The following is a 27,590-nucleotide window of genomic DNA, read 5'->3' as shown; positions in this document are numbered from 1 at the left end:
TACACAGCTGTGACAATAACCGACGAGAATTCTCTTGGGAGATAATAATGTTGGCATTTGATTGTAAGGAATTATATGTCAGGTGAACAGGACTTGAGTTCCTGTATGTTGTTACAATTACACCATGAGTTAATCATGAAACATACACCCCCACCCTTCTTCTCCCCGGAGAGATGTTTATTCCCGTCGATGCGACGCACAAAGAATCCAGGTGGCTGTACCGACTCTGACAGCATTTCCCCAGAGAGCCATGTTTCCATGAAACAGAGTATGCTACAATCCCGGATGTCTCTTTGGAAAGCAAACCTTGCCCAAATTTCGCCTACCTTGTTATCTAGAGACTGAACATTAGTGAGTAATATACTCAGAAACGGAGGGTGGTGTGCGCACCTCCGAAGTCTGACCAGAAGACCGCTCCGTTTACCTCTTCTGCATCAACATTGTTTTGGGTCAGCCTCTGGAATCAGTTCGAATGCCTTGGGTGGTTCGAACAAAGGATCCGCTTCGGGAAAGTCGTATTCCTGGTAGTAGTGCTGCTGCTGCATACATGATGTAATATGCCAGGGAGGTATGTATACTGTAGCTAAGAAAGTAATACTAAGTGTATGTTGTTTAGTAAGCTATTGGTAGCCCATATGCCTCAACATAATAATGTGGTATATTTCCCCATCTTAATGTCACCTACTGTTTTGACTTGGTGGTGCACATTTAGCCTATAAGCTGTTTTAGAGAAATGTAATCATTGAATATTGTAAGAGCTTTCATTGTCTGCTTATATGCCCCCTTTATTTATCATACGGTTCTGACTTGGTGTACAAGGAGAACACTGTAAGAACAGTCCGTGTTCTGAATTCTGTCCCTGTACTTTTCAAAAGTGCTAAACGAATAGTTATATTGACTACGTCCGTCCTAGCTCGCTCATTCATGTCTTGATCGAAATAACAGATTGCCTCTTATCCGCGTGTTGTCCCCTTATGCCATAGTCTGTACATCTTAATTGTCATTAGAAACCACATTTGTTTAAGCAAGTCAGACATGTTTTTTAAAAGGCAGTAACTGAGTCTTTATTAACTGTTGCGTTGCCAGACAAGATTCCACTGATAGCCAGGTGTAGCAGTGGTAAGATGTTGGAACTGCTGTTGGGACAGCTTCATGTAGGCCCGAAAAGTTTGTGAGCACTGTTTGTCACTGTTATAGTGCAAGTAATGCATTGTTTAGTGTTGTGTTGTGTGGTGGCTTTGCTGGCATGCATCCCACATTTTTTCTTTTGCCCCACCAAGATTTACATGTTAAAAATCGAGACTGCAAAAACTCGCAGAAAGAATAATAATATCTGTATTCAGCAGGAAAAAACAATCCCCAAATAGTTCACATTGATATCCATCCCTCCTTCATCTAACAATGATTTGGAGATGTTTGATGTGCATATTTTGGCAAGTGACGTCCCACCCCACCCTTCCCACCTGCAAAGTGTGCACAAGGACTGGGGCCAGCCAGAAATGAGGTGATTTCTATATGGTGGCATGGGAGAAAGAGAGGGAGACACTAGCAGGCATGATGCATGGCCCAACCCATTTTCTTAATTCCCCATTGTCTTGCCCAATAGAGAAATTCAGCTGGGTTTGCATTGGCTGTTAGGGTAAACACTCGAGCTGTGTCTCAAAAAGCACACTGTTCCCTATGTAATGCACTACTTTTGACCAGGGGCAATAGGGCTCTGGTCAAAAGTAGTGCACTTCATAGGGAATAGGGTGCCGTATGGGATTCACAATAAGACTATAGACAGGGCTTATTAACTGGGTGGCTCAGTGAGTCATCTGTTTTGAGCGGCTGTTTTCGTTGCAGTCTCTAAACAGCCCCCCCCACCACCGCTTGGGGAATTCTGTAATATTAAAAAACACAAAGCATTGTGCTGTTTTTCTACCATTGATGTGTCTCACTATCAAGGCTGTGGGATTTCTGAAGTATAATATGGCGATAGTAAGTCTCCCATTGGTTCAGTCAAAATGTTCTGGTGAACTACCTGTGCTGAGACTATATAAAACATGAATCTACATTACAGAGAGTCATTTGCATGAGTCTGCAGTACACTTAATTAGCTAATTTGGGAAATCACTTGTAAGATCAATTTGAAAAACATTTGAAAAACCCTCCATTCCATTTAACACTAACCAATATTTCATGAATGTGATTTAAGATGAAATACAGTTTTGATACAGTTGATGTCAGTTGATAAACATCGCCAGTCTGAATAAAGGGAAGCAGAGTGATGGAGAGGTAATTTTCAGAGAAGGTAGTTGAATTACTGTAGCTGCTTCCAGTAGGCATGCATGGATTTGCCTCTGGAAAGGGGCCTGTCAATCTTCAAAGACCAAAATAATAACCAAGAGAGAGGGAGTTACTTAAGACCAAATAAATCCCTGGGGTTTGCAAATCAGAGCACTGAGATTAATTAAATAAATAATAAATAAATTAAACAAAAACAAAAATAAACCATCAGCACAAACTAAATTGTTTGTGGGAGATTGTATTGACCGATAACAAGGAGGAAAATTCCAATTTTACAAATCACTACATGCAGCAGAGCATCAAGCCCTGTCTGATTTCTGTTAAACTAACCGAATGTACAAACACATAAATGGATGTTTTAATTTGTTTTAATTTGAATGATTCAAAGCCCTCATTTATGATTTGTTGTGTGAAATTCTTTGTTTAACTGCACAAAACAGTGTGAATGTGTGCGTGTGAGTTTGCGCTTTTTTGTGTTAGAGCGTGCATGTATGTCTTAGAGAGCGAGCAGCTCCGCAGTACTACAATAGGAGATGGAGAGAGTTGAAAAGATGTTCAGCGGGCATTAGTGCCCTCTCATGCCCCCAGTATACCCTGCGTGTAACATACCTTGTGATTGGTCCATGTGTCCCAGGGTCTCGATCTGCTCCACCAGGTCGTTGGAGTTCCACTGACTCATCCCCAGGAGGATGGCACTCTTCCCCTCCAGCACATCTGCTGGGACACACAGACACACAGGGAGGAGGGTTACAATCTGTCTGCTGGGACACACAGACACACAGGGAGGAGGGTTACAATCTGTCTGCTGGGACACACAGACACACAGGGAGGAGGGTTACAATCTGTCTGCTGGGACACACAGACACACAGGGAGGAGGGTTACAATCTGTCTGCTGGGACACACAGACACACAGGGAGGAGGGTTACAATCTGTCTGCTGGGACACACAGACACACAGGGAGGAGGGTTACAATCTGTCTGCTGGGACACACAGACACACAGGGAGGAGGGTTACAATTACAATCTGTCTGCTGGGACACACAGACACACAGGGAGGAGGGTTACAATCTGTCTGCTGGGACACACAGACACACAGGGAGGAGGGTTACAATCTGTCTGCTGGGACACACAGACACACAGGGAGGAGGGTTACAATCTGTCTGCTGGGACACACAGACACACAGGGAGGAGGGTTACAATCTGTCTGCTGGGACACACAGACACACAGGGAGGAGGGTTACAATCTGTCTGCTGGGACACACAGACACACAGGGAGGAGGGTTACAATCTGTCTGCTGGGACACACAGACACACAGGGAGGAGGGTTACAATCTGTCTGCTGGGACACACAGACACACAGGGAGGAGGGTTACAATCTGTCTGCTGGGACACACAGACACACAGGGAGGAGGGTTACAATCTGTCTGCTGGGACACACAGACACACAGGGAGGAAGATTTACATTTGCATTTTAGTCATTTAGCAGACACTCTCATCCAGAGTATTTTAAAAGAGCATTAAGGGTTAGTGCCTGGGACACATACACACAGGGACACACAGGGACAGCAGATAGAATCTACTGGGGCACATACACACAGGGACAGCAGATAGAATCTACTGGGGCACATACACACAGGGACAGCAGATAGAATCTACTGGGTCACATACACACAGGGACAGCAGATAGAATCTACTGGGGCACATACACACAGGGACAGCAGATAGAATCTACTGGGGCACATACACACAGGGACAGCAGATAGAATCTACTGCATACAGATACACAGAGACAGCAGATAGAATCTACTGGGTCACATACACACAGGGACAGCAGATAGAATCTACTGGGGCACATACACACAGGGACAGCAGATAGAATCTACTGGGGCACATACACACAGGGACAGCAGATAGAATCTACTGCACACAGATACACAGAGAGCGGGGTTAGACGAATGGTTGCCACAAAAAAAATCCATATTTGATTCTGTCAATACAGACATTTCCATACAGTTTATTTCTGTCCTTTGCTACATTTCCCCTAGTTCAGCCAAACCCAGACACAGCAGGTGTGGAAAGAGACTACATCAGTGACACACGGCGTGTAACTACCAATCAGAGGATTAACAGACTCCCATTGGACGGTCATCAGAGCCAGTTCAAGCGACAGCGTGATGTGCTAATGATGAGCATGAGTCATGGTCAGAGTGGTTGTCTGCTGTGACGGTTGTTCTGGCCTGCTGCAGTCACAGTACCATGGTCAGAGTGGCTGTCTGCTGTGACGGTTGTTCTGGCCTGCTGCAGTCACAGTACCATGGTCAGAGTGGCTGTCTGCTGTGACGGTTGCTCTGGGCTGCTGCAGTCACAGTACCATGGTCAGAGTGGCTGTCTGATGTGATGGTCACTCTGGGCTGCTGCAGTCACAGTACCATGGTCAGATGGTAGTTCTTTATGGGCTGGGTCATAGAGACAGAGTGACACACCATGTCCAATGCACTGCTCTCTCTCTCTCTCTCGCTCTCTCACACACACACACTCACACATGCCTGGCATCTCAGAGTGTCTGTGAAACTGTCCTGCCAGGCCCGTCCACTACGATCACACTGGGAGGCCTACTGGTCACTGTCTGTCTCTTCAGCCCTTTATCTTCCTTCTCTTTCTTTCTCTGTCAACACACACATGCAAATACACAAAAATGTGTAGAAGCATTTCAACCAAATTTACATTGGTATGCAAATACTGTACATTAACATGTGTAGATGCAGACAACACATACACACACATTTCAGCATCCAGATCCCAACAACACGCTGCAGGAGTTGAGACAGGAAGAGTCATTTCCCAGAGAGCATCGCTGATGAGAGTAGCTTACAGCCACAACGGAAGAACACGACTGTGAGGTGGAAACATGTTTAAAGTAGAGAGAAGAACACAACACCTGTGAGGTGTGAAACATGTTTAAAGTAGAGAGAAGAACACAACACCTGTGAGGTGTGAAACATGTTTAAAGTAGAGAGAAGAACACAACACCTGTGAGGTGTGAAACATGTTTAAAGTAGAGAGAAGAACACAACACCTGTGAGGTGTGAAACATGTTTAAAGTAGAGAGAAGAACACAACACCTGTGAGGTGTGAAACATGTTTAAAGTAGAGAGAAGAACACAACACCTGTGAGGTGTGAAACATGTTTAAAGTAGAGAGAAGAACACAACACCTGTGAGGTGTGAAACATGTTTAAAGTAGAGAGAAGAACACAACACCTGTGAGGTGTGAAACATGTTTAAAGTAGAGAGAAGAACACAACGCCTGTGAGGTGTGAAACATGTTTAAAGTAGAGAGAAGAACACAACACCTGTGAGGTGTGAAACATGTTTAAAGTAGAGAGAAGAACACAACACCTGTGAGGTGTGATACATGTTTAAAGTAGAGAGAAGAACACAACGCCTGTGAGGTGTGAAACATGTTTAAAGTAGAGAGAAGAACACAACGCCTGTGAGGTGTGAAACATGTTTAAAGTAGAGAGAAGAACACAACACCTGTGAGGTGTGAAACATGTTTAAAGCAGAGAGAAGAACACAACGCCTGTGAGGTGTGAAACATGTTTAAAGTAGAGAGAAGAACACAACACCTGTGAGGTGTGAAACATGTTTAAAGTAGAGAGAAGAACACAACACCTGTGAGGTGTGAAACATGTTTAAAGTAGAGAGAAGAACACAACACCTGTGAGGTGTGAAACATGTTTAAAGTAGAGAGAAGAACACAACACCTGTGAGGTGTGAAACATGTTTAAAGCAGAGAGAAGAACACAACGCCTGTGAGGTGTGAAACATGTTTAAAGTAGAGAGAAGAACACAACACCTGTGAGGTGTGAAACATGTTTAAAGCAGAGAGAAGAACACAACACCTGTGAGGTGTGAAACATGTTTAAAGTAGAGAGAAGAACACAACGCCTGTGAGGTGTGAAACATGTTTAAAGTAGAGAGAAGAACACGACTGTGAGGTGTGAAACATGTTTAAAGTAGAGAGAAGAACACAACACCTGTGAGGTGTGAAACATGTTTAAAGTAGAGAGAAGAACACAACACCTGTGAGGTGTGATACATGTTTAAAGTAGAGAGAAGAACACAACACCTGTGAGGTGTGATACATGTTTAAAGTAGAGAGAAGAACACAACACCTGTGAGGTGTGAAACATGTTTAAAGTAGAGAGAAGAACACAACGCCTGTGAGGTGTGAAACATGTTTAAAGTAGAGAGAAGAACACAACGCCTGTGAGGTGGAAACATGTTTAAAGTAGAGAGAAGAACACAACGCCTGTGAGGTGTGAAACATGTTTAAAGTAGAGAGAAGAACACAACACCTGTGAGGTGTGAAACATGTTTAAAGTAGAGAGAAGAACACGACTGTGAGGTGTGAAACATGTTTAAAGTAGAGAGAAGAACACAACACCTGTGAGGTGTGAAACATGTTTAAAGTAGAGAGAAGAACACAACACCTGTGAGGTGTGATACATGTTTAAAGTAGAGAGAAGAACACAACACCTGTGAGGTGTGAAACATGTTTAAAGTAGAGAGAAGAACACAACGCCTGTGAGGTGTGAAACATGTTTAAAGTAGAGAGAAGAACACAGCACCTGTGAGGTGTGAAACATGTTTAAAGTAGAGAGAAGAACACAACACCTGTGAGGTGTGAAACATGTTTAAAGTAGAGAGAAGAACACAACACCTGTGAGGTGTGAAACATGTTTAAAGTAGAGAGAAGAACACAACGCCTGTGAGGTGTGAAACATGTTTAAAGCAGAGAGAAGAACACAACACCTGTGAGGTGTGAAACATGTTTAAAGTAGAGAGAAGAACACAACGCCTGTGAGGTGTGAAACATGTTTAAAGCAGAGAGAAGAACACAACACCTGTGAGGTGTGAAACATGTTTAAAGCAGAGAGAAGAACACAACACCTGTGAGGTGTGAAACATGTTTAAAGTAGAGAGAAGAACACAACGCCTGTGAGGTGTGAAACATGTTTAAAGCAGAGAGAAGAACACAACGCCTGTGAGGTGTGAAACATGTTTAAAGCAGAGAGAAGAACACAACACCTGTGAGGTGTGATACATGTTTAAAGCAGAGAGAAGAACACAACACCTGTGAGGTGTGAAACATGTTTAAAGTAGAGAGAAGAACACAACACCTGTCAGGTGGAAACATGTTTAAAGTAGAGAGAAGAACACAACGCCTGTGAGGTGTGAAACATGTTTAAAGTAGAGAGAAGAACACAACGCCTGTGAGGTGTGAAACATGTTTAAAGTAGAGAGAAGAACACAACACCTGTGAGGTGTGAAACATGTTTAAAGTAGAGAGAAGAACACAACACCTGTGAGGTGTGAAACATGTTTAAAGTAGAGAGAAGAACACAACACCTGTGAGGTGTGAAACATGTTTAAAGCAGAGAGAAGAACACAACACCTGTGAGGTGTGATACATGTTTAAAGTAGAGAGAAGAACACAACACCTGTGAGGTGTGATACATGTTTAAAGTAGAGAGAAGAACACAACACCTGTGAGGTGTGAAACATGTTTAAAGTAGAGAGAAGAACACAACACCTGTGAGGTGTGAAACATGTTTAAAGTAGAGAGAAGAACACAACGCCTGTGAGGTGGAAACATGTTTAAAGTAGAGAGAAGAACACAACGCCTGTGAGGTGTGAAACATGTTTAAAGTAGAGAAAGAACACAACACCTGTGAGGTGTGAAACATGTTTAAAGTAGAGAGAAGAACACAACACCTGTGAGGTGTGATACATGTTTAAAGTAGAGAGAAGAACACAACACCTGTGAGGTGTGAAACATGTTTAAAGTAGAGAGAAGAACACAACGCCTGTGAGGTGTGAAACATGTTTAAAGTAGAGAGAAGAACACAGCACCTGTGAGGTGTGAAACATGTTTAAAGTAGAGAGAAGAACACAACACCTGTGAGGTGTGAAACATGTTTAAAGTAGAGAGAAGAACACAACACCTGTGAGGTGTGAAACATGTTTAAAGTAGAGAGAAGAACACAACGCCTGTGAGGTGTGAAACATGTTTAAAGTAGAGAGAAGAACACAACGCCTGTGAGGTGTGATACATGTTTAAAGTAGAGAGAAGAACACAACGCCTGTGAGGTGTGAAACATGTTTAAAGTAGAGAGAAGAACACAACACCTGTGAGGTGTGAAACATGTTTAAAGTAGAGAGAAGAACACAACGCCTGTGAGGTGTGAAACATGTTTAAAGCAGAGAGAAGAACACAACACCTGTGAGGTGTGAAACATGTTTAAAGCAGAGAGAAGAACACAACACCTGTGAGGTGTGAAACATGTTTAAAGTAGAGAGAAGAACACAACGCCTGTGAGGTGTGAAACATGTTTAAAGTAGAGAGAAGAACACAACGCCTGTGAGGTGTGAAACATGTTTAAAGTAGAGAGAAGAACACGACTGTGAGGTGTGAAACATGTTTAAAGTAGAGAGAAGAACACAACGCCTGTGAGGTGTGAAACATGTTTAAAGTAGAGAGAAGAACACAACACCTGTGAGGTGTGAAACATGTTTAAAGTAGAGAGAAGAACACAACGCCTGTGAGGTGTGAAACATGTTTAAAGTAGAGAGAAGAACACAACGCCTGTGAGGTGGAAACATGTTTAAAGTAGAGAGAAGAACACAACACCTGTGAGGTGTGAAACATGTTTAAAGTAGAGAGAAGAACACAACGCCTGTGAGGTGGAAACATGTTTAAAGTAGAGAGAAGAACACAACACCTGTGAGGTGTGAAACATGTTTAAAGCAGAGAGAAGAACACAACACCTGTGAGGTGTGAAACATGTTTAAAGTAGAGAGAAGAACACAACACCTGTGAGGTGTGAAACATGTTTAAAGTAGAGAGAAGAACACAACGCCTGTGAGGTGTGAAACATGTTTAAAGCAGAGAGAAGAACACAACGCCTGTGAGGTGTGATACATGTTTAAAGTAGAGAGAAGAACACAACACCTGTGAGGTGTGAAACATGTTTAAAGTAGAGAGAAGAACACAACGCCTGTGAGGTGTGAAACATGTTTAAAGTAGAGAGAAGAACACAACACCTGTGAGGTGTGAAACATGTTTAAAGTAGAGAGAAGAACACAACACCTGTGAGGTGTGAAACATGTTTAAAGTAGAGAGAAGAACACAACGCCTGTGAGGTGTGAAACATGTTTAAAGTAGAGAGAAGAACACAACACCTGTGAGGTGTGAAACATGTTTAAAGTAGAGAGAAGAACACAACACCTGTGAGGTGTGAAACATGTTTAAAGCAGAGAGAAGAACACAACACCTGTGAGGTGTGATACATGTTTAAAGTAGAGAGAAGAACACAACGCCTGTGAGGTGTGATACATGTTTAAAGCAGAGAGAAGAACACAACGCCTGTGAGGTGTGATACATGTTTAAAGCAGAGAGAAGAACACAACGGAAACCCCGGGGCTCCGAGCAGAGGAAAGTAGATTTCAGCTATGCAAACAGATCAAATATACAAGCAGCCAGAACCAAATAACACAGACTAAATAAAAGCCTCCACTGCCCTAGCCCTGCACCAAGAGGACCAGAAGGAAAGCCAAAATAAAGCAACATCTGATTCAGAGAAGGAATGAATGAAGGATGAGATTACCCTACAACTGACAGCCCTAGATGAGAAAGAAGAGAGTGGGAGGGATGCAGGAATGTCCTTCAACCAGACCGCACAGAAAGTTAGGGAGAGAAGAAAAGGAAGACATTGATTGTGTAGAGCAGGAGGTATGTAGTCAGAACGGATGTAAACTCTGGATGACAATGATCACTATGTCAACAACATCCTCCCAACATCATCCCGATGGCTCCCGTGTAGCGCAGAGGTCTAAGGCACTACATCTCAGTGCTAGAGGCATCACTACAGACACCCTGGTTCGAATCCAAGCTGTATCACAACCGGCCGCGATTGGGAGACCCATAGAGCGGCTCACAATTGGCCCACAATTGGCCCTGTAAGGGGGATGTGTTATCTTGGCATAGCATGGGTCAAGAGACAACAACATAGAAAACCAGTGGCATGGTGTCTGTTGGCTGTGTTTCAATTTCAAGTAAACTATCGAAATATAGAAAGTCGCACACTCCATATATAAACTCCCAGTAATTTATTGGGTATTTACCAACGTTTCGGCATCACTGGGCCTCCTTCAAAACGTTGGTAAATACCAAATAAATTACTGGGAGTTTATATATGGAGTGTGTGACTCTCTTTATTTTGACAGTTTACTTGAAATTTAAACACAGCCAACAGACACCATGCCACTGGTTTAATTGTTTGTTATCTCTTGACCCATGCTATGGTCAAGAGTAGAGGTCGACCGATTAATCAGAATGACCGATTAATTAGGGCCGAGTTCAAGTTTTGCTGATTTTTAAATATATATTTTTTACACCTTTATTTAATCCTTATTTTAAGAGGCAAGTCAGTTAAGAACACATTCTTATTTTCAATGACGGCCTAGGAACAGTGGGTTAACTGCCTGTTCAGGGGCAGAACAACGGATTTTCACCTTGTCAGCTCGGGGGAACCAATCTTGCAGCCTTACAGTTAACTAGTCCTTGTGCACTCCACTCCTGTTACGCGAATGCAGTGAGCCAAGGTAAGTTGCTAGCTAGCATTAAACTTATCTTATAAAAACAATCAATCATAATCACTAGTTAACTACACATGGTTGATGATATTACTAGATATTATCTAGCTTGTCCTGCGTTGCATATAATCTGACTGAGCATACAAGTATCTAAGTATCTGACTGAGCAGTGGTAGGCAGAAGCAAGCGTGTAAACATTCATTCAAACAGCACTTTCATGTGTGTTGCCAGCAGCTCTTCGTTGTGTGTCAAGCATTGCGCTGTTTATGACTTCAAGCTTATCAACTCCCGAGATGAGGCTGGTGTAACCGAAGTGAAATGGCTAGCTAGTTAAAATCTTTTTTTTTTAAATCGGCCGATTAATCGGTATCGGCTTTTTTGGCACTCCAATAATCGGTATCGGCGCTGAAAAATCATAATCGGTCGACCTCTAGTCAAGAGACTGTTAGTCAGCGTTTCCCCTTTGCCAAGATAACCCATCCACCTGGAATGGAGAGCACTCACTCAGAATGATGGGAGATTGTCATAGCTTGTGAAATATACAGAGTCATTGGTAAAATGAGGTGCGGGGTTGTATGGAGATATAAGTTGTCTGGTGTGCATCTCTCTATCGATCAGAGCGAAGTCTATTACTCCAATCCATCTTCATAAAGCTGAGAGCCAAGCACAGAGCCTTGGTTGATTCCTTTAGATACATTAAAGGGATGAGGTGAGACCTAGTGAGTATGAACAGCACGTTAAGTCAAAACAGTGGCAGACACAGCCACGCTGAGGCAAAGCATTACCTGGGAGAATCCACATTCTATTGAAGGTATATCAAATGAGACAGCCCCATAATAATTGATGTATATTACAGCACAAGTTGATTTACACTATCTTGATTTGACATACTCTAACACACTGTTATTTTTCAAATTCAAGTCTGCATTATCATATGAAAAGTGAATGGAATGAGCATTAGTCAACGCTGTGCTTCAGTGAGAATACTCAATAAACGTAGACTAAAACTGATTCATACATCATGAATAATATAAATACATTAACTTTCATTTGTTTGGTTTCATCAGGGGTCCTATATCTACTCAGGTCTTCTCAGATAGTTGTAAATCTTGCAAAGCAGATACCGAGCCAACTGAAAAATATATCGCTCTTGCGAAACTCATTGGAGAATCTACATCTTCCATTCTCATTCCAATCTTCTCTCAGTAGAGCAGCCTCGCCTGAGAACACTGTGGCAGAGACATTGTTCTATGTCAGATGTCTCCATCTGAGGAACGAGCGTCATGTAAGAGTGGCGCCACCTGATTACAAAACAATGGTGGCAGAGATTTGGGATGCACTGTAGGCATACTTTAGACAAGGGGTATTCAACTCTTACCCCAGGATGTCTGAAGCATGCTGGGTTTCTGTTCTACATGATAATTCATTACACACACCTGGTGTCCCAGGTCTAAATCAGTCCCTTATTAGAGAGGAACGATGAGGTCCAGTTGAGTTTGAGGGCTTTAAACCATTATAATCAGACACAATTGGACCTCCTCATTCAGTCTGAAACCTCTAGATCTGAGATAGGTTTGTTATACAAACAGAGAATGATTGTTTCAGTTTTCTAAAGGCTATCATGAATATTCCTACAGGACCTTGGTGGAGCCCACTTGCGTTAATTTACCACTGGGTAGAATGGAAAGAATGATATGAAAGCCAGATGAACACAAAGCCTCTAAGGAGCAGCCAAACACCTCCAGAAGAGAGCCGGCCAGGCAGCCTCTTCAGTGAGTTCACAGCTGTGCACCAAATGGCACCCTATTCCCTACATAGTGCACTACTTCTGACCAGAGCCATATGAGCCCTGGTCAAAAGTAGTGCACTATATAGTCAATAGGGTGCCATTTTTTACATAACCTATAGGTCGTCTCTTTAGCATAGCAGAGAAGATATTTCTGACAGTTTAATACAATCTCATGATTTTACTGGCCTGGAGCTTTATGATGTGGGTGATGGTATTAATCATCCAGGAGCTCATCGTGATGGTTTAGGTGGTGTAATCCAGTACACTTCCACTCCCCCTCTCTCTTACTCACTTACTCCCTCTTCATTTCACTCTCAAACATTCTCTTCCCCCATCTCTCCCTCTCTCTCTCCCTCTCTCTCTCTTTGCCTGTCTTTTACTCCCTCCCTCCCTCTTCATTTCTCTCTCTCTCTTTCTCTCTCTCTCCCTCTCTCTCCCTCTCTCTCTCTTTGCCTGTCTTTTACCCTCCCTCCCTCTTCCCTCCCTCCCTCTTCATTTCTCTCTCTCTCTCCTCTCCTCTCTCTCTCTCTCTCTCTCTCTCTCTCTCTCTTTGCCTGTCTTTTACTCCCTCTCTCTCTCCCTCTCTCCCTCTCTCCCTCTCTCTCTCTCTCTCTCTCTTTGCCTGTCTTTTACTCCCTACCTCTCTCCCTCCCTCTTCATTTCTCTCTCCCTCCCTCTTCATTTCTCTCTCTCCCTCGCTCTCTCTCTCTCCCTCTCCCTAAAAGTAGTACTATGTCAGGAGAAAACAAGTTGTCCTGACATTTAGAAGTACCTGAACAATACCAAATTACATGCTCCAAAGAATATAACTTTTAGAGCCATCCATCCCTCCTGTTAACAGCACCATTTTATTAGATTGATCTGGTTTCTTTTTTAAAGATTGCATCCCCAAGAGGTCTTCTCTACATCTACATTCTCCAGGTCACCAGATACTTTTTTCCCCTCATGAATATGCTATACTGATAACACTGTTATGAACATAAAATATGTTTCAAAATTGTTTTCTGCGTAAGAGGTTTCATTTTTTTCATTGATTGAGATAGGGAAGTTTTCATGTAAGCTTGAAAGGTTTTGCTGTCACACTTTGTGGCCACGAAGTTATTCCAATATTATGCATCAATCAAAGACTACCGGAAGAGGCGCGATTGGTGAGCCGCAATGCTGCAAAGCACAGACCAATCAAAAGACTATAATGACATCCAGAGATGAAAAGCCTCGGAGAACAACTGGCTGGCACTTTCCCCAATTCAGCTAACAGCGGGCGCTAACATCTGGACTTTTCATTTAAATCCCCTGTTGTGTGGTGTGCCAGAAACCCCTAATTACATATGAATGAGAAATGTGTCTCATGAAAGATTGATGTGGAAACATGCAGGTAAATGAGTGTTGCCAGTTCATTCTGCAACTACAATAACATCATACTCATTCTGTTTGCAGAGGGGAAGGGACACAACACATTTCAATAATGCACTGTGAGCGGAGCTTTGTTCAAAAACTATCATACTTCCCATGTAGACAATAATAAATACTGTGTCACTGAAAAAATACCCCCCATAATGATGAGAGAAAAAATAGCTTCAAAATACATATTGGTCCATTTTATTTGGTGCCATTTTCCAAATGGAGCCCCCCCCCCTTCCCTCTTCTCACTGTTTCCTCTCCATGTTTTGCAGTAATTAAGCGTCTCTCTAAGCATGGGTATTTCATGCTGCAGTGAGAAATAGTGGCGGGAGAGATATGGGGATGCCAGGGTAAATCTGTTCCACTTTATAGGCCATGCTATCTTTACCTTGGTGACTCTGCCTGTCAGATGGAATATATTTCTCAGCCAGCTCTGCTCTGTGACACAGCACAGTGATAAGGGATGCACAGCATGTCTCAAACATGACAACCAAATATGTGTGGAGATGTGTGGGTGTGTATAAACAGGTATGTGTGTATGTATACAAGCTGTATACTCAAGTGCACTATTCATTATCGTCAGATTTATTCATAGTTTGCCCGTGAATTTAGTTTAATTAGACAGGGTGAATTCACACCGCTTAGGTGATAACACACACACACACACACACACACACAAAACACAGACACACACACACACACACACACACACACACACACACACACACAAACACAGACACACACACACACACACACAAACACACACAGACACACACACAGACACCCCCAGACACACACACACCCTTGCACACACATAGGCCTTCACAGACACACATGTGAAAAGTCAGTATAAATAAGCAGACCATTAATCACGTTACCAGTCAAAACAAACATGTGATGAAAGTTGCAGCAGAGACAACATTTGTTTCTGCAACCACTGGCATTCATTAAAACTTCCACTCTCCGCAGGGGAGAACTGGGGCAAGAGAGAGGAAGACTAAGAGTTAGATATGGGCCGTGAGAAGTAGAACTAACCAGTTTAAACCTGCTAAATCATGCTACCACTATTCCCTAAACGACAGATATAACCATATGAGTGATTGATCAAAAACATGACATGCATGAGGATGCATTTCCCTGGCTGTTATATCAACATGCAGGCGATGGCCCATACTACTGATGTGATGCCTCGGTGCTCCATGTGTGTGTGTGTGTGTTAATGTGTGTGTGTGTTATGCTCTATGAGGATTTCCCTCCCTGGAAAGTCTCTTCCCTCCACAGCGCTTATAATCCTTCACACTTTTAACTACCACCTCTAATGATGATTATCTGCTTAATCACAGGGATATTCTTAGACTACAGACACAGCAGATGGAGACTGCCAGGATGACCTCACTGGTAGAAATACCCTCTGTGCTTTAGAAATGATAAAGAAAGCAAAAGGAGCACTGATTAAATTTGGCCCTAGCGTTTCCACATGAAGTATAGAGAGGGTTGTGGGTCACATTCAGGAGAGGATTAATCTTCCTCGGGTTCCATGTATGCATCCCAAATGGCACCCTGTTCCCTATATAGTGCACTACTTTTGACCAGAGCCCTATTTGCCCTGGTCCAAAAGTAGTGCACTTCACACTACCGTTCAAACGTTTGGGGTCACTTAGAGAAGTCCTTTTTTTTTTTAAAGACAACCACATTTTTTTGTCCATTAAAATAACATCAAATTGATCAGAAATACAGTGTAGACATGGTTCATGTTGTAAATGACTATTGTAGCTGGCAGCTTCATTAAATGGTACCCGCAAAACACCAGTCTCAATGTCAACAGTGAATAGGCGACTCCGGGATGCTGGCATTCTAGAGTTCCTCTGTCCAGTGCCTGTGTTCTTTTGCCCATCTTAATCTTTTCTTTTTATTGGCCAGTCTGAGATATGGTATTTTCTTTGCAACTCTGCCTAGAAGACCAGCATCCTGGAGTCGCCTCTTCACTGTTGACGTTGAGACTGATGTTTTGCGGGTACTATTTAATGAAGCTGCCAGTTGAGGACTCGTGAGGTGTCTGTTTCTCAATCTAGACACTCTAATGTACTTGTCCTCTTGCTCAGTTGTGCACCGGGGCCTCCCACTCCTCTTTATATTCTGGTTAGGGCCAGTTTGCGCTGTTCTGTGGAGGGAGTAGTACACAGCATTGTACGAGATCTTCAGTTTCTTGGCAATTTATTGCATGGAATAGTCTTCATTTCTCAGAACAAGAATAGACTGACGAGTTTTAGAAGAAAGTTATTTGTTTCTGGCCATTTTGAGCCTGTAATCAAAGCCACAAATGCTGATGTTCCAGATTCTCAACTAGTCTAAAGGTGGCCAGTTTGATTGCTTCTTTAATCAGGACAACAGTTTTCAGCTGTGCTAACATAATTGCAAAAGGGTTTTCTAATGATCAACTAGCCTTTTAAAATGATCAAGTTGGATTAGCTAACACAACGTGCCATTGGAACACAGGAGTGATGGTTGCTGATAATGGGCCTCTGTAAGCCTACGTAGATATTCCATTAGAAATCATCCGTTTCCAGCTACAGTAGTCATTTACATCATGAACCATGTCTACAATGTATTTCTGATCAATTTGATGTTATTTTAATGGACAAAAAAATTGATTTTCTTTCAAAAACAAGGACATTTGAAGGTGACCCCAAACTTTTGAACGGTGGTGTAGGTACAACTAAGGACTGGAGATGTATTGATCCAGAGAAGGAAACTAGTGAAGGAAGACAAAGCAATTGGTTGGACAAAGCTGGCAGGACAGAGCATACAAGCAACATGCAACAGACAGTCTACATTCCAGACAGGGACAATAGTTCCAAAACACCTATGATTTTCACCATGAGCTTATTGTGTGAAAGCCTGGTGTTAAGAGCAACAACACACCTGTTACTACGAAATCCACTCTATCTTCCCACCGGGGGTCTAGCATTAGCAATCAGCCTCTCTTCTAACCTGGAGATAGACTTCTCTCCAATCAAAACAGCAATCATGGACCCACCCAATAGCTCCCCTGACCACATCCCAAAGCGCATGCAAATTCCCTGATGACGTGTGATTCTAACGTTAGAGTTGGCTTCAAATTGTTTCCCCTTTCACTGTTCAAAATACCTGTAAAAGAAATGTCCATGTTAGGAACCATGAAGATATATCAGCATGGGAGGCATATAAGCCTGGCCTGACCCATGTGATGGGATAAGGCACTTTTCAGTGTGCTCACAAAGGAAGAGAGATAAGGGGAAGATGAGAGAGGAAGAAACACAGGAAAGAGAGAGAGTTGAACTAAGCTCTCTGGGTGTTATCAAAGGAAAATATGAAACTAACCTCTGGCATCGAAAAACTCCTCATCTGAGCTGTCAACGGACTCCTGTGCAATGTCCTGCATCCGCCAGTGGGAGATACTGTGCTTGCGGGAAGCGGCTGAGAGGTAGAAAGAGAAAAACAAGTCAATTTCTACTTCAGGAGAAACATCTATGTATGTCATCATGTCATTATTCAGAGTATTCAAGGTCAAATTCATTACGTGAATCTATATTTTTTTCCTTTCAGCTTCAAGTGCATTGTCTGTCTATAAAAGGCAGTAGAATAATTGCATTGGCTTTTAGGGCCTTGGGCAGAGAGGCTCTATTGGTCTCCAGTGTCACAGAGCACAAATCAAGCAAACCAGAGCCCTAGATTGAGAAATGTAAGGAGGCACATATAAATAAATGTAAGGCTCTGAAGCTAACCAATTGAGCTCAGAGGTTAGCCAGCTAATCTTATCTATGGAGATAAGGAGATGTAGATGAAGGCTCCATATCTCCATATCTAGGTAGACTACTGTCCCTCAACAACACCCATTACCTGAGATATTGAATTAATCTTTAGTACTACACAGGAGGGTTTGGCCAGGGAGTTCCTCAAATTCCCATTCTTCAGGACTAGAACGAGGGAGTATTTAGAGAGATCCCTCAAGCTCTGTTCCTCTAAGATCAGTGTTAATAAACTAATGCCAGATAAAGGCAATAACGTTAATTATAAATGACTTTCAGACAACCAACGAGTCTTCCTTTAAGTGCTATTGAATTGAAACAAAATCAATAACAAGTCAAAGTGACCAAGCAAATTGTTCCCTTGTTCTAACCTCCAGAGAACTGCAATTGGAGAGAGAGAAAATATCACCGAATTGAGTTGTGGGCTTTCCCGTCCCTACACACAGAGAGCCCGTGTCTGAGAATCTAAGAGCCTTTACTCCACAACAACACCAGACTGCTTGTGTTTGATCTCAGCTCATTTCATCCCTCTATCCCTTCCTCCATTATCCACTTCCAGAGGCATTTGGAAAGTGCCATACTGCATGTTGAAACGCTGAGTTCATGGCTTCCATTACACCATGCCACTTTATCTGCCCTCACTGTTTTCACTCTCTTCATTTCTCTCCTACGGCTCTGCTTCTCCTCATCGCTACACAGGAAATAATTAGCTTTTAATTTCTTACATGACTCCATCAGTTCAAATGTTTTCACTATTAATATCTCATTGAGGGATGGGTGTCTCAACCTTTGGAGTTCTCAATTAGAATCATGAAATGGAGGATAGGATAGTCCATGAACAGCAGATGTGTTACAAGGCTTTGCTCAACCTCAGCCTGGGGTAGGCCAGCATCGTTCAGGAGAGAACCCTGGTATTTCTGTTTGCTTTTTGCACTGTCTATGCCCCCTACACACTCACGCATACTGACACGCCAACACACACACACACACACAATATGCACATACATTTATACTGACTCTACTGTACACACACCCACTCACATTCAATCATCATATAGGCTGCTGCTACACTGTTTATCATACATCCTGATGCCTAGTCACCTTACCCCTCTACATATCTACCTCCATCACTCCAGTATCCCTGCACATTGTAAATATAGTACTGGAACTGACTGACCTTGTATATAGATTACTTAATTTATTGTGTTGTTCTTATTTCTTATTTCTATGTCTCGTGTGTTTTTGTTCTACCTTATGTTATTTTTACTATGACATTGTTATTGAATACTGCATTGTTGAGTTTAGAGCTGGCAAGAAAAGCATTTCACTGTACTTGTGCACGTGACTTTAAAACTTGAAAGTAACCAGATCCTAACTAACACACTGATTCATGGGTCCACCCTGGTTAATTTCATTGGACTAGATGTGATTACAGCCAAGTGTATGGAGACACACCATATGGCCCTGGTCAAAAGTAGTGCACAATATAGGGAATATGGTGCCATTTGGGACACAGACGCAGTGTTCAATATACACTCTCATGATGAACATGTGAATACTAACTATGTCTTAATGACAAATTGATGATTGCAAACAGGGGCATTATCCAATCACCTGAAATCTCTACGCTATTCTGTAATGAGTGATTAACTTTAAATCCAATTTCTCAATACATTCAATAGCTCATTTGCACATTCAATATCCACTACCATTCAAAGGTTTGGGGTCACTTAGACATGTCCTTGTTTTTGTTGTCCATTAAAATAACATCAAATTGATCAAAAATAAAGTGTAGACATTGTTCATGATGTAAATGACTACTGTAGCTGGAAACAAATGATTTTTAATGGAATATCTACATAGGTGTACAGAGGCCCATTATCAGCAACCATCACACCTGTGTTCCAAATCCAAGTTTATAATTTTAAAAGGCTAGTTGATCATTCGAAAACCCTTTTGCAATTATGTTAGCACAGCTGAAAACTGTTGTCCTGATTAAAGAAGCAATCAAACTGGCCGCCTTTAGACTAGTTAACTTAATTGAGGAAAATAAGAACAATCCGAAATTCCTTTTTGATACTGTCGCAAAGCTAACTAAAAAGCAGCATTCCCCAAGAGAGGATGACTTTCACTTTAGCAGTGATAAATTCATGAACTTCTTTGAGGAAAAGATTATGATTATTAGAAAGCAAATTACGGACTCCTCTTTAAATCTGCGTATTCCTTCAAAGCTCAGTTGTCCTGAGTCTGCACAACTCTCCCAGGACCTAGGTTCAAGAGAGACGCTCAAGTGTTTTAGTACTATATCTCTTGACACAATGATGAAAATAATCATGGCCTCTAAACCTTCAAGCTGCATACTGGACCCTATTCCAACTAAACTACTGAAAGAGCTGCTTCCTGTGCTTGGCCCTCCTATGTTGAACATAATAAATGGTTCTCTATCCACCGGATGTGTACCAAACTCACTAAAAGTGGCAGTAATAAAGCCTCTCTTGAAAAAGCCAAACCTTGACCCAGAAAATATAAAAAACTATAGGCCTATATCGAATCTTCCATTCCTCTCAAAAATTTTAGAAAAGGCTTTTGCGCAGCAACTTACTGCCTTCCTGAAGACAAACAATGTATACGAAATGCTTCAGTCTGGTTTTAGACCCCATCATAGCACTGAGACGGCACTTCTGAAGGTGGTAAATGACATTTTAATGGCATCGGACCGAGGCTCTGCATCTGTCCTCGTGCTCCTAGACCTTAGTGCTGCTTTTGATACCATCGATCACCACATTCTTTTGGAGAGATAGGAAACCCAAATTGGTCTACATGGACAAGTTCTGGCCTGGTTTAGATCTTATCTGTCGGAAAGATATCAGTTTGTCTCTGTGAATGGTTTGTCCTCTGACAAATCAACTGTAAATTCCGGTGTTCCTCAAGGTTCCGTTTTGGGACCACTATTGTTTTCACTATATATTTTACCTCTTGGGGATGTTATTCGAAAACATAATGTTAACTTTCACTGCTATGCGGATGACACACAGCTGTACATTTCAATGAAACATGGTGAAGCCCCAAAATTGCCCTTGCTAGAAGCATGTGTTTCAGACATAAGGAAGTGGATGGCTGCAAACGTTCTACTTTTAAACTCGGACAAAACAGAGATGCTTGTTATAGGTCCCAAGAAACAAAGAGATCTTCTGTTGAATCTGACAATTAATCTTAATGGTTGTACAGTCGTCTCAAATAAAACTGTGAAGGACCTCGGCGTTACTCTGGACCCTGATCTCTCTTTTGAAGAACATATCAAGACCATTTCAAGGACAGCTTTTTTCCATCTATGTAACATTGCAAAAATCAGAAACTTTCTGTCCAAAAATGATGCAGAAAAATTAATCCATGCTTTTGTCACTTCTAGGTTAGACTACTGCAATGCTCTACTTTCCAGCTACCCGGATAAAGCACTAAATAAACTTCAGTTGGTGCTAAATACGGCTGCTAGAATCCTGACTAGAACCAAAAAATGTGATCATATTACTCCAGTGCTAGCCTCTCTACACTGGCTTCCTGTCAAAGCAAGGGCTGATTTCAAGGTTTTACTGCTAACCTACAAAGCATTACATGGGCTTGCTCCTACCTATCTCTCTGATTTGGTCCTGCCGTACATATCTACACGTACGCTACGGTCACAAGACGCAGGCCTCCTAATTGTCCCTAGAATTTCTAAGCAAACAGCTGGAGGCAGGGCTTTCTCCTATAGAGCTCCATTTTTATGGAACGGTCTGCCTACCCATGTCAGAGACGCAAACTCGGTCTCAACCTTTAAGTCTTTACTGAAGACTCATCTCTTCAGTGGGTCATATGATTGAGTGTAGTCTGGCCCAGGAGTGGGAAGGTGAACGGAAAGGCTCTGGAGCAAAGAACCGCCCTTGCTGTCTCTGCCTGGCCGGTTCCCCTCTTTCCACTGGGATTCTCTGCCTCTAACCCTATTACAGGGGCTGAGTCACTGGCTTACTGGGGCTCTCTCATGACTTCCCTGGAAGGGGTGCGTCACCTGAGTGGGTTGATTCACTGATGTGGTCATCCTGTCTGGGTTGGCGCCCCCCTTGGGTTGTGCCGTGGCAGAGATCTTTGTGGGCTATACTCAGCCTTGTCTCAGGATGGTAAGTTGATGGTTGAAGATATCCCTCTAGTGGTGTGGGGGCTGTGCTTTGGCAAAGTGGGTGGGGTTATATCCTTCCTGTTTGACCCCTCCTGTCTCAGCCTCCAGTATTTATGCTGCAGTAGTTTATGTGTCGGGGGGCTAGGGTTAGTTTGTTATATCTGGAGTACCTCTCCTGTCCTATTTGGTGTCCTGTGTGAATCTAAGTGTGCGTTCTCTAATTCTCTCTTTCTCTCTATCGGAGGAGGACCTGAGCCCTAGGACCATGCCCCAGGACTACCTGACATGGTGACTCGTTGCTGTCCCCAGTCCACCTGACCACCTGCTGCCATGCCCCAGGACTACCTGACATGGTGACTTTCAGTCCACCTGACCATGGGCCCTTTCAACTGACCTGGACCATGCCCCGGGACTGCCTGACATGATGACTCCTTGCTGTCCCCAGTCCACCTGACCGTGCTGCTGCTCCAGTTTCAACTGTTCTGCCTTATTATTATACGACCATGCTGGTCATTTATGAACATTTGAACATCTTGGCCATGTTCTGTTATAGTCTACACCCGGCACAGCCAGAAGAGGACTGGCCACCCCACATAGCCTGGTTCCTCTCTAGGTTTCTTCCTAGGTTTTGGCCTTTCTAGGGAGTTTTTCCTAGCCACCGTGCTTCTACACCTGCATTGCTTGCTGTTTGGGGTTTTAGGCTGGGTTTCTGTACAGCACTTTGAGATATCAGCTGATGTACGAAGGGCTATATAAATAAATTTGATTTGATTTGATTTGATTTAGTTGAGAATCTGGAACATCAGCATTTGTGGGTTCAATTACAGGCTCAAAATGGCCAGAAACAAAGACCTTTCTTCTGAAACTCGTCAGTCTATTCTTGTTCTGAGAAATGAAGGCTATTCCATGCAAGAAATTACCAAGAAACTGAAGATCTCGTACAATGCTGTGTACTACTCCCTTCACAGAACAGCGCAAACTGGCCCTAAACAGAATAGAAAGAGGAGTGGGAGGCCCCGGTACACAACTGAGCAAGAGGACAAGTACATTAGAGTGTCTAGATTGAGAAACAGACGCCTCACGAGTCCTCAACTGGCATCTTCATTAAATAGTACCCGTAAAACCCCAGTCTCAACGTCAACAGTGAAGAGGCGATTCCAGGATGCTGGGCTTCTAGGCAGAGTTCCTCTATCCAGCGTCTGTGTTCTTTTGCCCATCTTAATCTTTTATTTTTATTGGCCAGTCTGGGATCTGGCATTTTCTTTGCAACTCTGCCTAGAAGGCCAGCATCCCTGACCATAGAGAGCTTTTTATTCTCTAGGTCGGGGTGTGACTGGGGTGGGTCATCTAGGTGATTATATTTCTATGTTGGCCTGGTATTGTTCCCAATCAGAGGCAGCTGTTTATCATTGTCTCTGATTGTGGATCATATTTAGGCAGCCATTCCCCTTTATGCTTTGTGGGATCTTGACTATGTATAGTTGCCTGTGAGCACGATTGTAGCTTCACGTTTCGTTTTGCGATTTATTGTTTTCTTTGAGTTTCACTTCAAAATAAAGAGGATGGAACCATACCACGCTGCATCTTGGTCCACTCATTCAGACGATCCAACCACAAACGGACCAAGCAGCGTGTCCAGGAGGAGCAGACATCCTGGACATGGGAGGATATCTTGGACGGTAAGGTATCCTGGATGTGGGAGGAGATCCTGGCTGGAAAGGATCGCCTTCCATGGGAGCAGACGGAGTTTCACTTCAAAATAAAGAGGATGGAACCATACCACGCTGCATCTTGGTCCACTCATTCAGACGATCGTGACAGTGACTGACTGTTGTTCATTTTGTTTGGTATTGTCCTGTTCTGTCGCTCCTGTTTGTTCCCTTCTGGTCTTGTTTTCTTCTTTCCTCTTAAAGGTTGCTTCCAGTGCGCAAAGGTTGCTGAGGTCTTGGGGAGGACAAGGTTGGCTGGGTAAAGTGGAAGTGTGAACACGTACCCCCTAATGGATTTGGGACGGGTCATTTGGGTCATTTGGGATGCAGAGCAGGGTCATTTGGGGCACAGCCTGGGTCATTTCGGATGCAGTGCAGGGTCATTTGGAACACAAACTGCGTCGTTTGGGATGCAGAGCAGAGTCATTTGGGATGCAGAGCAGGGTCATTTGGTATGCAGGGCAGAGTCATTTGGGATGTAGAGTCATTTGGGATGCAGAGCAGGGTCATTTGGGGCACAGCCTGGGTCATTTGGGATGCAGTGCAGGGTCATTTGGAACACAAACTGCGTCGTTTGGGATGCAGAGCAGCGTCGTTTGGGGAGCAGAGTTTTGGGATGCAGAGCAGAGTCATTTGGGATGCAGAGCAGAGTCATTTGGGATGCAGAGCAGGGTCATTTGGGATGCAGAGCAGGGTCATTTGGGATGCAGAGCAGGGTCATTTGGGATGCAGAGCAGGGTCATTTGGGATGCAGAGCAGGGTCATTTGGGATGCAGAGCAGGGTCATTTGGGATGCAGAGCAGGGTCATTTGGGATGCAGAGCAGGGTCATTTGGGATGCAGAGCAGGGTCATTTGGGATGCAGGGCAGGGTCATTTGGGATGCAGGGCAGGGTCATTTGGGATGCAGGGCAGGGTCATTTGGGATGCAGGGCAGGGTCATTTGGGATGCAGGGCAGGGTCATTTGGGATGCAGGGCAGGGTCATTTGGGATGCAGGGCAGGGTCATTTGGGATGCAGGGCAGGGTCATTTGGGATGCAGGGCAGGGTCATTTGGGATGCAGGGCAGGGTCATTTGGGATGCAGGGCAGGGTCATTTGGGATGCAGGGCAGGGTCATTTGGGATGCAGGGCAGAGTCATTTGGGATGCAGGGCAGAGTCATTTGGGATGCAGGGCAGAGTCATTTGGGATGCAGGGCAGAGTCATTTGGGATGCAGGGCAGAGTCATTTGGGATGCAGGGCAGGGTCATTTGGGATGCAGGGCAGGGTCATTTGTGATGCAGGGCAGGGTCATTTGGGATGCAGGGGCAGGGTCATTTGGGATGCAGAGCAGGGTCATTTCGGACACACCCTGGGTCATTTAAGATGCAGGGCAGGGTCATTTGGGATGCAGGGCAGGGTCATTTGGGATGCAGGGGGTCATTTGTGATGCAGGGTCATTTGGGATGCAGGCAGGGTCATTTCGGACACACCCTGGGTCATTTGGGATGCAGGGGGTCATTTGGGATGCAGAGCAGGGTCATTTGGATGCAGAGCAGGGTCATTTGTGATGCAGAGGGTCATTTGGGATGCAGGGTCATTTGGGATGCAGAGCAGGGTCATTTCGGACACACCCTGGGTCATTTGGGATGCAGAGCAGGGTCATTTGTGATGCAGAGCAGGGTCATTTGTGATGCAGAGGAGGGTCATTTGGGATGCAGGGTCATTTGGGATGCAGAGCAGGGTCATTTCGGACACACCCTGGGTCATTTGGGATGCAGGGCAGGGTCATTTGGGATGCAGACAGTATTATTTGTTGTTTGTGTGATTGGTGTGGTGTTCAACAAAGATCCCGGTTTATGGACCTGAAATCCAACATGGATGGATAACCTAAGATGTTTCACTTTTTTGGTCTGAGGACACACATCAAGAATGACAGGGAGGAGAAATTGCTCAAGTAGTTTTTAAACAAAAGAAATAGCCAAAAGAGTGGCATTATTAAGTTTAAGTAGGCGATGAAGTAATCAAACAGCCATCTTAAATCACTATAAACATATTCCCTTATAGATAAGTAAGCACCAGAATCTTTGGTCAATATTGAAGTCATTTTGAAGATATTTAAGAGAGACTAATATGGGAGTGATAAAAACCCTTCCTCTAAAATCTCTCCCTCTGTCCCTACCTCTCCCACTCGCCGAACCGCCAGCCAGCCAGCCAGCCAGCTAGCCAGCCAGCTAGCCAGCTTCTGACTCCCGGTTAGGTAAATAGGCAGCACTCGCCAACCCAGTGCACCCTCATGACAAACGGCCATTAAATTCTAATTAACACTACTTTGCATGCTTGAATAAATAACTGAGGTCAGGGGCTGAATGCATTATCACACGCCTGAGTTTGGCAGCACTGCCGAATAGAGGCCAAACCTAAGATTTCACTTATGGCACATAAGATTGTAACATTAGATGATACTCGTCAGTTATTGGAAAATGACAAATGGCTTAAATATTCCATGGACAATAGGGCTATTTGAGGGCTTACATGAGGTTGCAAAAGATACATAAATAATACATGGAAACAATAATTGTGAAAACTTATCAAAAAGGTAAGACTTAAACTGAAATGTGTTTGGCATTGCAATTTGTCAGTAGAGAGTTAGCCAGGCATATCTGTAATTTATCTGGCAAAAATGAATGTAGTGACTAAATTAGCAAACATGAGGGGTTGTGAAACTAACTGAGCTCTCCCTCTGAGGAATGAGGAAGAGCGAGAGAGAGAAAGGCCTACAGCAGCACCTAGATCTTCTGCACAAATTCCGTCAGACAGTAAATCTCAGTAAGACAAAAATAATGGTGTTCCAAAAAAGGTCCAGTTGCCAGGACCACGAATACAAATTCCACCTAGACACCGTTGCCCTAGAGCACACAATAAACTATACATACCTCGGCCTAAACATCATCGCTACAGGTAATTTCCACAAAGCTGTGAACAAGCTGAGAGACAAGGCAAGAAGGACCTTCTATGCCATCAAAAGGAACATAAAATTTGACATACCAATTAGGATCTGGCTAAAAATACTTGAATCAGTTATAGAACCCATTTCCCTTTATGGTTGTGAGGTCTGGGGTCCGCTCACCAAGCAAGAATTCACAAAATGGGACAAACACCAAATTGAGATTCTCCATGCAGAATTCTGCAAAAATATCCTCAGTGAGCAACGTAAAACACCAAATAATGCAAGCAGAGCAGAATTAGGCCAACACCCGCTACTTATCAAAATCCATAAAAGAGAGGTTAAATCCTACAACCACCTAAAAGGAAGCGATTTTCAAACCTTGGATAACAAAGCCATCACCTACAGAGAAATGAACCTGGAGAAGAGCCCCCTAAGCAAGCTGGTCCTGGTCCAGGACAGCAACACAATTAGACCCAGCCAAATCATGAGAAAACAAAAAGATAATTAGAATTTACAATAAAACTGAGCCAACTAGAATGCTATTTGGCCCTAAACAAAGAGTCCACACTGGCAGAGTACCTGACCACTGTGACTGACCCAAAATTAAGGAAATCTTTGACTCAGTGAGCATAGCCTTGCTGTTGAGAAAGACCGCCGAAGGCAGACCTGGCTCTCAAGAGAAGACAGGCTATGAGGTGAAAACTGAGCTGCACTTCCTAACCTCCTGCCAAATGTATGACCATATTTGTCGACATATTTCCCTCAGATTACACAGACCCACAAAGAATTCGAAAACAAATCAAATGTTGATAAACTCCCATAAATACCACAGTGTGCAATCACAGCAGCAAGATTTGTGACCTGTTGCCACAA

At 43.4% G+C, this 27,590-nt stretch overlaps 1 protein-coding gene across 2 annotated transcripts in view; it reads right to left on the bottom strand.

Annotated features, from left to right (window-relative positions):
- LOC112266134 (membrane-associated phosphatidylinositol transfer protein 3-like) overlaps positions 1–27,590 on the bottom strand; it is a 130,604-nt gene that overhangs the window by 93,064 nt on the left and 9,950 nt on the right. The window contains exons 2-3 of one of the 2 annotated variants that reach the window (XM_042296207.1): positions 17,500–17,595; positions 2,899–3,006 (exon numbers count right to left, since the gene is read on the bottom strand). In XM_042296207.1, the coding sequence (XP_042152141.1) occupies positions 2,899–3,006; positions 17,500–17,595 (204 nt within the window). The remainder of the gene's footprint in view (positions 1–2,898; positions 3,007–17,499; positions 17,596–27,590) is intronic. The other variant, XM_042296208.1, reaches the window with a different exon arrangement.

The sequence above is a fragment of the Oncorhynchus tshawytscha genome, linkage group LG13, assembly GCF_018296145.1.
Source record: "Oncorhynchus tshawytscha isolate Ot180627B linkage group LG13, Otsh_v2.0, whole genome shotgun sequence".
Classification (NCBI taxonomy): domain Eukaryota; kingdom Metazoa; phylum Chordata; class Actinopteri; order Salmoniformes; family Salmonidae; genus Oncorhynchus; species Oncorhynchus tshawytscha.
Note: the sequence above shows the minus strand (reverse complement) of the source record. Positions and strands in the feature narration are given on the sequence as shown.